Source organism: Erinaceus europaeus, chromosome 3 (genome assembly GCF_950295315.1).
Source record: "Erinaceus europaeus chromosome 3, mEriEur2.1, whole genome shotgun sequence".
In the NCBI taxonomy this organism is placed as follows: domain Eukaryota; kingdom Metazoa; phylum Chordata; class Mammalia; order Eulipotyphla; family Erinaceidae; genus Erinaceus; species Erinaceus europaeus.
The window spans coordinates 30,518,658-30,530,146 of record NC_080164.1 but is presented as its reverse complement, the minus strand read 5'-3'; the positions used below and the strand labels follow the sequence as shown (position 1 = coordinate 30,530,146).

Here is an 11,489-nt window from a genome sequence, read left to right as displayed (position 1 = left end):
GGGGTGAGAGGCACAGGGCCTGGTGCTGTGGGGACCCTGGAGGTAAGGGCTCAAGGTCAAGGTGTCCTGGGGATGCTGTGGGGAGGGGCACAGGGCCTAGTGTCACGGGGACCTCCTAGAGGCAATACAGGGTGTGGTGTCACAGGGACTCTGGCAATAGTGGTGTGGCCCCTAGCAGGAAAAGTGCTTAGGGGTGCAGGAGTAGCACCCTAGCTGGATGGAGCAGTACAGAGCACCCTAGCAGTTGCAGCACCTAGCTGGGCAGCACCCTAACAGGATCGATGTAGAATGCCCAGCATGGGGGAGTAGCAGGCATGGCTGGCCATGAAGCAGCTGTGGCTGAGGGCTGGATCCCGGTGCAAGAGAGTGCTGGTGGCGTAGTCCAGAAGGAGCCCCACCCCTAGGGTCAGTGGGATGGCAGCCGTGTCAACCTTCTGGCCCTGCATAGCAGGGCTGGTACTGAGTCTCACACGCACGTGAGCTGGCAGGCCAGGCACCAGGGCCTGCAGGTTGAGTGTTGTGGGCTCCCCGAAGTGCCCGACCACGAGGAGGGCCCTGTCCATGCCAGGCAGCTCACGCACAAACGCCACCGAGGGGCCCTGGGCCACCACTGGGCAGAACCAGCCCCTGCTGAGGAGCAGCTCACCTGCCCGCAGTTGGCCCAGCTCCTGATAGAAGCGCAGTGCTGAGCCTGGCTGCATCTTCTGTGCCTGTGAGGAGGGGAGACAGGAGGCGATGCCAGAGGCAGACTCGTAAGGTGCTATGAGCCCACCTCCCACCACCAGACTCCAGGCTGTGTTCAGGGACCCAGAGGCACAGAGCAAGATTTGTGCAGTTCTGGGACTCTAGTGGGCGGAGCAGGGGGGCATAGAAAAACGTGTGTTATGTGTGTGTGAGCGTGGAGTTCTTTACCAGAGCAATCCAGGACTGGGTTCTGGAAGCTTTACAAGTGGGGGCTAACTGTGACGCCAGTGGCTTCTCTTCCCACCAGAGATAGACTCCAGTGTTCCCTCCACCCTGGAGGATATGGGTAGCTGTCCTGGGCACATTGATCTCAGGGACACATTCACCTCTGCTCAGCAGACTCTTGTACTGGCCTTGGTGTTAGCCCTGCCCAACAAAGGGCAGACTGCCAAGTAAGCCAGAGTGTGGCCTTTCCGGAGAGGCCTTCCCTGCTTTTATCAACCTGCGTTCAGGCCCACGGCCTACACTCACTGGCCACCTCCCTGCCTCCTCAGGGAGAGAGGGCAGCTGGCACCCACATGACTCAGAGCTGACCACTGCCTGATGGAGTGTTTGTGGCTGCTGGCATTGTCCACCTGGCTACTTCCTCCCTTAGACAAGGGCGAGGAGGCCTCTGCAGGGACAGGTTTGAGTGCGGGTTGGGGGGCCCAGGCCATGGGTACTCACATCCACATTGACAGTCAGGTAGTCGTCAGCAGGGGGCAGCCAGGCCTGGACACCCCCTGAGAAGCCAGCATTGGAGCTGTTGTCCCACTGCATGGGGGCCTTGGCAAAGAGAGTGCTCTGCAGACAAGGCAGAGAAGAGGCTTGCAGGGGCTGGGCAGTCAGGCTGATCCCCCTACTCCCCACTGCACATTCAGGGATGGACACGACAGGCTCTGCTCTGGCCCTAGAGGCGGGGCTCAGCCAGGCTCCCACACCAGCCTGAGAGGACCAGACCCCAGTGACTGGCTCTGTCCTGCTGTATTGAGTCCACACCCAGATGCTCCCACATATGTCCACGGAGTGCCCAGAACCAGCTGGACATAAAGATTGTCAGACAGCAAGCAAGCCTGGCAGGTGGCACAAACCAGTGGGCAGGTACAAGGCTAGTCACATCCAAAACCTCACCTTATCATAGGTCTCGTTGAGGCTGATGGCCTCAGTGTCCCCCATCCCGATCTCCTCCCCATAGTAGGTGATCGGGGTCCCAGGGAGCGTGAAGACCAGCAGGTTCATAAGGTTGACGTACTCCTTCCCCAGGCGGGAGCTGATCCGGGCCTGCTCAGGACTGCCAGTCTGTGGGCACACAGTGGTGATACTGAAAGTCCTCAGGAAGAGGCAGCCAGCTTACACCCCACCCCAGGCCAGCCACAGCCCCCAACAAGTTCAGTGCCCACACAGGCTAGCGGGAGCCCCAGGCTCTGCTCTGTCCCCAAAACCCTGAGAAAGTGACCCGGCAGGCGGGGTGATGCCCCGATGCAGGTGGGCCAGCGCTGTATACAAAGCCACCAGCACAAGAACAGTGAGGGCAGAGACAGCAAGCAGTGGCTCCATGGCACCTGTGGGCTGGCATCTCCCCACAACTGGCCCCACTCCTACCTGAAGGGCATTGGGTGTCACCCCACAGCAGGCAGGGGGGTCTTAACTCCCCCAGAGTCCTTGGGATAGACATAGTCCTCTGGCTCTTGACCCCAGGAATGCAGGGGCCAGGAGCCAAGCTCCTGCTCAAAGCTCTGCGGCGGGGAGGGGCGACTCCACAGAACACTGCCATGTTCACAGGCGCGCATACACGTTTGCACAGGTGCAGAGGGACAGGCGCATGGACATGAGTGTGCAGAGATGTGTGAATTCAGACATACATAGGGACATGTAGATGGACACAACCCCTCAGCAAAGTCTGGATGACAAGAGGAGCAGAAGTTGGCAGTCACACACAGACTTCTGAGACCACCAACCTCACCAAAGGCACAGGCTAGTGGGAGGAGGCCCAGGGTCCCCACCAGTGCTTAGCTTCGGCCACCAGACTCTGGGCAAGCAGCCAGCAGGCTCACATTGGAGCACATCACACAAGAAGCCTGGCCCACAAACAGGGGTGTCGTGCTCATGGACAGCCAGACTCAGGCAGCCATGCTCAGGGACAACCAGACTGAGGGACAGCAGGACTTAGAGACAGTCATACTGGGGGACAGTTGTACTCAAGAGACAGTGGTCCTTGGGGACAGTCATCTGCAGCCCTGAAGAGACTCACCATCCAGTTGGGCCACTTTCCTTCTGGCATGTTCTGCAGCCAGGTCATGATGGCATGCGACACCTGTCCCCCAGAGGGTGTGTCCAGGGAGCTGAGCAGGCTGTTGAAGGGGAAGTCAGCTTCCTGCACAAATGGTTGTCCATAGTACATCATGGTACTGTCCACACTCTCTCCAGAGGCTTCTGTCCCCAGGAACCTGGCCGAGGGAGGGGGCATGAGGCTTCAGGGCCAGCTGGATGCTGGGAGGGGAATGCAGGGATACAGAGAAGGGGACACAGGGCAGAGGGATGCAGAGTAGGGACACTGTCCCACTATACAGGGCAGGGCAATGCAGGGACACAGGGCAGGGGGACATAGGGACAAAGGTCATGGAGGACAGGGGTGTAGAGTAGGGGGAATGCAGGACACAGAACAAGAGATGAAGGGACACGGGGCAGGGTGCAGTTCACCAGCACTGGTCTCAGTGGACCACAGAGAAGCTGTGGGTTCCTGGTCTCAGACCATCATGGGGTCTTGTTTTCAGCCCAGGCGTGAGGGAGTCTGTCCGCCCTGCCCCACCTGACCTGGGCTGCCTCAGCAAACCTGTCCCTACATCTTGGCCTTACCCACACTAGCCCCTGCACACAGGACGGGGGCTAAAACCTTCCCTGGGCCTGAGTCTCAGTACCATGTGACAGTGCCCTTGGGCTGAGAAGCCCTCTGTGGGGACACAGCCACCTGAGGTGGCCCCTCTCAGCTCCAGCTGGTAGCCACTTGCAGGCCACACACCCTGGAGCCCACCTGCTATGGCCAGGGACAGTGGCAAGGGTTGTGGGGTGCCAACTCACTGTGGCCAGGAACAGTAGCGATGTGGCCGACTGGGGCTTACCTGTAGCGGCCAGGCTCTCGGCTCTGCTGGTCCAGTGTCTGCCGAAAGCTACGTACCAGATCATGCAAGCCCACCTGTGTGGTGGTGAAGTCGTGGTACAACTCGGAGTACTGGGTCACTGTGTCCTGGGGAGGGGAGGCACATAGCATCATCCCTGGGTCCCAGGATGTGGTGGGGCCCACCAGCTCAATCACCTCAGGCAGGGGAGCGGGACACAGCCCAGGGCTGGTTCAGCAAAGACTGCCACCAGGTCACCCAATGCCCAGGGTGATAGCAAGTCCCTGTGTCCCTGCGTGAGGGTGACAGGGAGTCTCCATGACCTGGGGGACTTCTCTCTGGGACCTCCCCTGAGGTTGGGCTGGACAGCAGGGTCACCAGGAAAGGGGAAACTGAGTCTGGGCCTGACCGGTGATTGGTTCCTGTACACCTGGGGCTCGTCACGCAGATGCTGGGCCTCCAGAAGAAACTTCACACTGTTGAGGCTGAAGCCGTCCACACCTTTGGAGAGCCAGAACCTGAGGATGTCCTGGCAGGCAGAGCATGCTATTAGTCCACTCAGTGTCCACAAGGGGAGAAAGTGCTCCTGGGACCCCACTCCAGCTGAGAGGGGATACATTGCTATGTACACACCATAGCTGCCAGCACAGGACACACATGCACACACACACACTGCATTTCCAGCCAAGGAGACACACATACACACACACACACACACATCTGGGATACACACACACACACACACACACACACACACACACACACACACACACACACACCTATGTCAGTCTGGGACACACACACTCACTTGTCACTGGGCCCTTACTCTCCTCCAGGGTACGTTGGTGCCTGACATCAGGTTTAAAGGACCCATATGGAGAATGGGCCACAAGGGCACTGGGACTCAGAAGAGACTGGGACACTGTTGTCTCCCAACTTCTGTCTCTTAAAATCTACTCCAGACTGACCAGGGCAGACCAACCCCCCATCCCTGGAGGCCCCGAGCCTCCTCTAATGTGTCCCTGTCCCCTGCATGGTCTGGTCTTTGCTGGGGACATGAGAGGCAACAGTGAAAAATCAGGGAGTCATGTGGCACTGGACCATGGGAACACAGAGAAGCAGGGTGTGGCCCCCGGCTTTGGAACACCTCAAAAGACTTGAGGACACATGGGACAGAAAGATAACCCTGTGGTGCAAGGACAGCCAGCCCAGTGCTCTGCCCAGGGGCAGGGGACACTCCAGGATCACAGTCACAGGTAACACCACCACAGCAGTGAGCAGACATGCCTGCAAGCCACTGGGGACCATCCATGGGTGAGGCCAGAGAGTCTCCCAGATATGGTGGGACAGAGGGACAGGGCCCAAGCTGGGCAGCAGGGGTGGGCGGTGGGGGTGAGGAGGGCTGTGGCCTTCAAGACAGAAACCCTGGGTCTCAGCCCCAAGTGACTCAGAGCCCCCCAAGTGACATCCCCCCAAACCACCTGGTTGAGGTGCTCCTTCTCTCGCCCTGAGCACCTGGCTGGGGTGAAGCTGGGTGGCACTCACACTCATCTCCTCCTGCACATGGGGACTGCGGAAGTTCAGGTCGGGCTGCTGGCTTGTGAACTGGTGAAAGTAGCACTGGTTCCGCACTGGGTCAAAGTGCCAGCTGGAGTTACCGTACACACTTAACTGGAACACAGAGCACACAGGGGTCACCGGGTGGGGCACCAGGGAGTGACGTGCACTCTCCCACTAATCACTGGGACCTCCCTTCCCTGCAATGCCACCCCAGGCACCAACCCCCACATGTTGCTGTGCTTACAACAGCACAGCTATGCACAATGGCCACAAGGCACCAGGACCACAAGGGCACTGTGGCTACAAGGCACCACAGCCATGAGGGCACCATGGCCATAAGAAGCCACAGCCATGAGGAGGGCAACACAGCCACAAGGCACCACAGCCACAAGAACACTATGGCCACAAGGCACCACAACCACGAGGACACCATGCCCACAAGGCACCATGCCCACAAGAACACTATGGCCACAAGAACACTATGGCCACAAGAACACTATGGCCACAAGGCACCACAACCACAAGGACACCATGCCCACAAGGCACCATGCCCACAAGGCACCATGGCCACAAGAACACTATGGCCACAAGAACACTATGGCCACAAGGCACCACAACCACGAGGACACCATGCCCACAAGGCACCAGAACCACCAACCACAAGGGCACCTCAACCAGAAGAGCAGAGGTGACAGCCTGGAGACAGACACACTGCACGGGCCTCGGACCCTGTCCCAGAGTATTTCCTCAGGAAAACGCCAGGGCTTCCCACCTCTGAATGACCAGGTCTCAGGCAAGAAAGACAGCAGATCAGAGTGAGGACAAGGGTCCTTTCTCTGCAAGTCATCACTCTGCCTCCAGGAAGACTCCCCTGCTTGATTGTCTGCTTCTCCCTGCACTCCAGGGTCTGCACTGATCCCCTTATTCGGGAACTCATAGGGCCCCATGCAGGCCGGCATCCAATCCACACCACAACACCTGGATGTATGATATCACTGAATCACCTCCCTAGTGGCATTTTATTTTAATTAGAGGGACTTGCTCAGCTCTACCTAATGGTGGTCCTAGGGATTGAACCTGGAACCCCAGAGCCTCAGACAGGAGAGTCTCTCTGCAGAACCACTGTGCTATCTCTCCAGACCAGTTGTTATGCTTTGCTTTTTTGTTATGCTTTGCTTTTAAAATGTTGCTATGTTCACACCATAGCCAGCACAGGACACACACACACACAACTGTGTCAATCTGGGATACACACATACTCTGTAGTTCTTGGGGTGGGAGTAGATAGCATAATGGTTATACAAAGAGACTCTCATGCTGCCTGAGGCTCCAAAGTCCCAGGTTCAATCCCCTGCACCACCATAAGCCAGAGCTGACTAGTGCTCTGGTAAAAAAAAAAAAAAAAAAAAAGGATTTATTTCTTTGTTGAAAGAAAGGAGGAAGGAGAAGAAGAGAAAGTGGAGGCCTGCTAACGTTGACAACCTGGGCCCTCATGAGGCAGCCCTCCCTCTAAACTGAGCTGTCTCCCCAGCCCACGGCGCCACCACAGGCCCCACCAGTCATGCAGCCTCATCTCGGCCCACAGAGCTCAGCTGGTGCTGGGGCTGAAGCTGGGGCCTCATGGGAGGTATGGGGACCCCTACAGGGCTCTGACACTGAGGCCTGGAGTTCTTGTGTCTCTGGGAATCATTTCCCTGGAAACCACACCCACTGACCCTCTTCTTTAGGGAGATGGCAGGGTGAGGGGCTGAGTCACAGCACCACTTTGGGCTAGCACCCACCCAGTTGTTGGGGGGCACAGTGCCACCATCCTGGGTGCAGTTGTGCCAGATATAGTAGCTGCTGTACTTGCCGGTGCGGTTCCGGCTCAGCTGGAACCACGCGTGCCTGTCACTGGTGTGGTTGGGGATGAAGTCCATGATGAGCTTCAGGCCTGCGGGGGTGGAGGACAGCTCACCAGGGGGAGAGGGAGGAGGGTGGCAGCTCACACAGGAGGAGGGGGAGAAGGCAGCTCACACCAGGTGGAGGGCGAGGGAGGGCCCCTGAGAGCCTACACCCCCTACCCACCCCACCTCAGCACACCTCTGTCATGCACTGCTGCCACCAGGTCCTCGAAGTCTCTCATTGTCCCAAACATGGGGTCGACCTCTCGGAAGTCCTCCACGCCATGGCGGAAGTCTTTCAGAGGGGATTTGTAGAAGGAGGTGAGCCACAGTGTCTTCACATGCAGCGAGGCCAGATAGTCCAGCTTCTCCAGGACACCTGGAGACGGACAGTCAGTGAAAGCTAGACACTTCGGACATGTGCCCAACTGAGCTGGGAAGTTTGCAATCCTGTTGCACTTGAGTGCAATTCTAATCAGCAAGTTCCAGGTCTACAGATGGCATTGAATGCCAGACTTGGCAATGGCCCTTTGTGTCTTTGGCACAGACACACACCATGAAGATGGGGGAACTGGGGTTTTTCTCCCTATGCTCAGCCTGCAGACCTTGCCCCACCTTAAAGAAGCCTTGCACTTACAGGGAGAGAACCTGAAAGCGGTTCACAGGCCCTAGGGAGACCTCAGGCATGGTGTGTGTGTGTGTGTGGGGGGGGGAGTGTTGGTTCACATCTGGCCTTAGTCCCCTCTGGGGGGGAGAAGCTCCAGAGGGGTAAGGCCAGCCCCCAGAAGGCTCCTCTGTCACCTGGGCGCCTTACACCAGAGCCACAGCAATCACTCTGCAGGTTGTCACAGACTGCATGTGGGGCCACTCAGTGCCCCAGTATCCCTGGTGTCCCTCCTGTCCCTGGTGTCCCCAATGTCCCAGGTGGGGACACTGATGCCTGGCAGGGTCAACAGAAGCCCAAGGGCTTTGGTGGGGGTGACCCTTATGCCCCCAGAACAGATGGTCATGGCCACATTGCAGGGAACTCTGGCACCCGAATGGGCCTCCTTCGAGGAACAGGGCCCCCTCTCCACAAGCAACTGCCCCCAGGGGCTCCCCAGGCTGAAGGGCAGAGCGGGAGCACACTGGGTGACAGGGGAAGGGCTCAGTCCCCTGAGTCCTCTAGAGCCTGCCTGCAAACTGTGGGTTTCTGCACAGCCAATGCACCGTGGCCCTTAGTGAGCCACAGTGACACAGCTGGGGTGTGGGGAGGGGACATTGTTCCCCTTCCCTCTGCTTCACTCTCCTTCCTTCCCCTCTTCTCTCTCCTCCTATCCCTTCCACTCCCATCTCCTTTTCTCTTTTTCTCCCCCCTGAGCCCTGCTCAGCTCTGGCTAGAATGGATCCTGAGACCTCAGAGCCTCAGGCAGGAGAGCCTTGCAGACCCACTGCTCCTTCCCCCCCACCCCCGCCCTAAAACCACCCCCACTCCACCCCCATTCTGCTACTGTTGCTTATACTGAATGACCTTTCTTAAAAATATATATTTATTTATTTATTCACTTTTGTTGTTGTAGTTATTGTTGTTGTTGGATAGGACAAAGAGAAATGGAGAGAGGAGGGGAAGACAGAGAGGGGGAAAGAAAGATAGACACCTGCAGGCCTGCTTCACCTCCTGTGAAGCGACCCACCTGCAGGTGGGGAGCCAGGGGCTCAAACCAGGATCCTTACTCTGGTCCTTGCGCTTCGAGCCACATGCACTTAACCTGTTATGCTACCGTCGGACTCCCCTGAATGGCCTTTAAGCAAGCAGTGGCCTCCTGGCTCCCCTGGACTAGCCCAAGTACTCTGCCCGCCTCATGTTATTGCAATAAGGAGTCCAGGCCAGGGGCTGGGACAGCAGTGTGAGGCAGGGGACACTTCTAGGGGTAGGGGTGGGGGCTGCTCACAAGAAGCCCAGGAGAGACTGCCACCCCTGCATCCAGGTCCCTGAAACTGCCCTCCTGCAGATGCTGTGGCCCCTCAGCAGTCTTCCCACGTCCCTCTGAGGTCCTCCCTGTGGTCCCCAACCTTTTGAAGCAGGTGTGGTCTTGTAGCCTGGAATGTGCTGACCAAGCCGCCAAGCATGACAAGTCAAGAATTAGACCTGGAGACATTCCCACCTGCCTGTTCCCCTCGGGCCCTGGACTTAGGGACCTGGGGACACGTTCCACCCACTGGGCCCTGGACCTGGGTACCTATGGCTGTCCCTGCCCAGCCCTCCCCCCCACCTGGCCCCCACGCACCCGGCAGGTCCCCATCGCCATCACCGTCGCTGTCCCTGAAGGAGCGGGGGTAGATCTGGTACATGGGCCCATCCTGCCACCAGTCCAGGCATCTAGGGGACAGGACGATAGTGGCCGCAGTGGCAGCAGTCAGTGCCAGCACAGAGGCGACAGTCAGCCAGAAGAGCAGCTCACGAGGCAGCCGATAGCAGGTGCGGCCCGAGAATTGTAGCAGCACCTCCTTGGGCATGCCCGCATAGGGCTGGCCCAGGTCCAAAGCTGCTGGGGGGGCCAGTACTGGAAGGCTGCAGTCTGCAGGAGCCACAGTTGATGGGGAGTCCTCACTCTGCACGAAGCCATTGTTGGTGTAGCCCCCTTTGGGGCGCAGGGCCAGGCTGCCACCCCTCCCCTCGTCCTCCGCCATGCTGGCTTCCCTTGTGGTTCAAGGATGTGGGGCAGATAACCCCCCAGTCCTCCTGTAAGTGGCCTGGGGACAGATGGCTGCCTGGTCCTCCTGGGTCCTCCTGCAGTGGCTGTGGGGACAGAGGAACAGCAAGGATGGCTCAGGTTTATGAATAAGCCCTTAAGGCAAAGTCCAGCCGGGAGTCCAGCCCAGGGAGGGGATCACACCCTGGATTGTTGGGGCCCAGTCTGGGGTGGTGGTGAGGGGAGGGCACTGGATGGAGCTCAGACTGCCTTTAGCAACGGGGTCAGCACATCAGGGGGGATGGGCACCAGCAGTCTGCAGGGGCAGGAGTGGTGCAGGTGGGGCAGCCAAGAAGGGGGCACACAGCCACCCACCTGGACAGAAGCACCCCACTCGTGAAAAGCAGGCCCAAGGGATTGTCCAGGATCCACCTTCTGCGGCCCCCAGGCCAGAAGAGCAATCACCTGGGCCACTCCACAAGGTCAGCCCCAGGGAGTGAACACTGAGGGAGGACCAGGCCGGGTCACCTGTAGGGTTCCAAGGTGGGAGTGGGCCAGCAGGTGCGTTTCACCACCATTTGAAGAGCCACTTTCTTCTTGTCTTGCTTGGTTTGAGAAAAACAGCCTGGCTGTAAGTGCTGAGGGATATGGAGACACGCCCCCGCCCCTCTGACCACCCACTGCTCTGATCTCAGTGCACACCCCTGGCCCTGCTGAACCTCAGTCAGGGCTCCTGCATTCCGGACACTGTCCAGGCTGACACCAAAGTCTAGGGCTCCAGTTAAGGGAAGGAACTTTCTCAGGTGCTGGGGGCTTGAGGAATCCCTGATCGGGGACAGTGAGGAGGTGAGAAGTCACCTGCGTGCCGGAACCAAGAAAATGCAGAGTCAGACTCAGCACCAACCGCGCCCCACATCACCCAGCCACGCCCCACCCTGTCCAACCCTGTCTGGCCCTACAGTCCTAGACACTTGGGGGGCCCGGACACTCAGCAGACCCCACCCTCACTCCAGTCACCAGAGCAAGGTTTGTACAAGCCAAAGGAAATAGCTGCTGTACGTAGAAACAATGCCTTCTCCCGCAGACAAAGAGTGCCAGTTTTCACAGCAGGAGCTGATTCTTGGCGGAGAAACTAACAATTAGTTATCTAGGGAACCAATGAGCCACCTTCTCAAAGTTTTAACATAAAATTGTAAAAAGTGACTTAATGACTGAGAAGATTATTCAGCAAGACTTGCATGCCTGAGCCTCAGAGGTTGTAGGTTCTATTCCCAACAACACTGTAAGCCTGAGCTGAGCAGTGCTCTGGTCTCTCTTTTCATGAAAATCAGGAGATGGGGCAGGGGTAGACAGCATAATGATTATGGAAACAGACTCTCATTCCTGAGGCTCCAAAGTCCCAGGTTCAATCCCCTGCACCACCATAAGCCAGAGCTGAGAAGTGCTCCGGTTAAAAAAAAAAAAAAAGAAAAAGAAAAAGAAAAGGGAATCAGATGGTAGAGCAGTGGGCTGAACGCATGTGGCGCAAAGCACAA

The 11,489-nt window shown here is 57.9% G+C and overlaps 1 protein-coding gene across 2 annotated transcripts; it reads right to left on the bottom strand.

Annotated features, from left to right (window-relative positions):
• Positions 1-71: 71 nt before the first annotated feature.
• On the bottom strand, positions 72-10,061 carry SLC3A1 (solute carrier family 3 member 1). Of its 2 annotated transcripts, XM_007529846.3 has the most exons (10): positions 9,550-10,061; positions 7,482-7,661; positions 7,181-7,332; positions 5,385-5,510; positions 4,249-4,368; positions 3,843-3,967; positions 2,975-3,170; positions 1,855-2,022; positions 1,411-1,527; positions 72-710 (listed from the first exon to the last, which is right to left on the bottom strand). In XM_007529846.3, the coding sequence occupies exons 1-10, from the start codon at positions 9,950-9,952 to the stop codon at positions 270-272; spliced, it is 2,028 nt and encodes a 675-aa protein (XP_007529908.1). In that variant the 5' UTR covers positions 9,953-10,061; the 3' UTR covers positions 72-269. The 2 variants fall into 2 exon arrangements, with proteins under 2 accessions (XP_007529908.1, XP_060042951.1); XM_060186968.1 differs by lacking the exon at positions 1,411-1,527.
• Between the last annotated feature and the right edge of the window lie 1,428 nt (positions 10,062-11,489).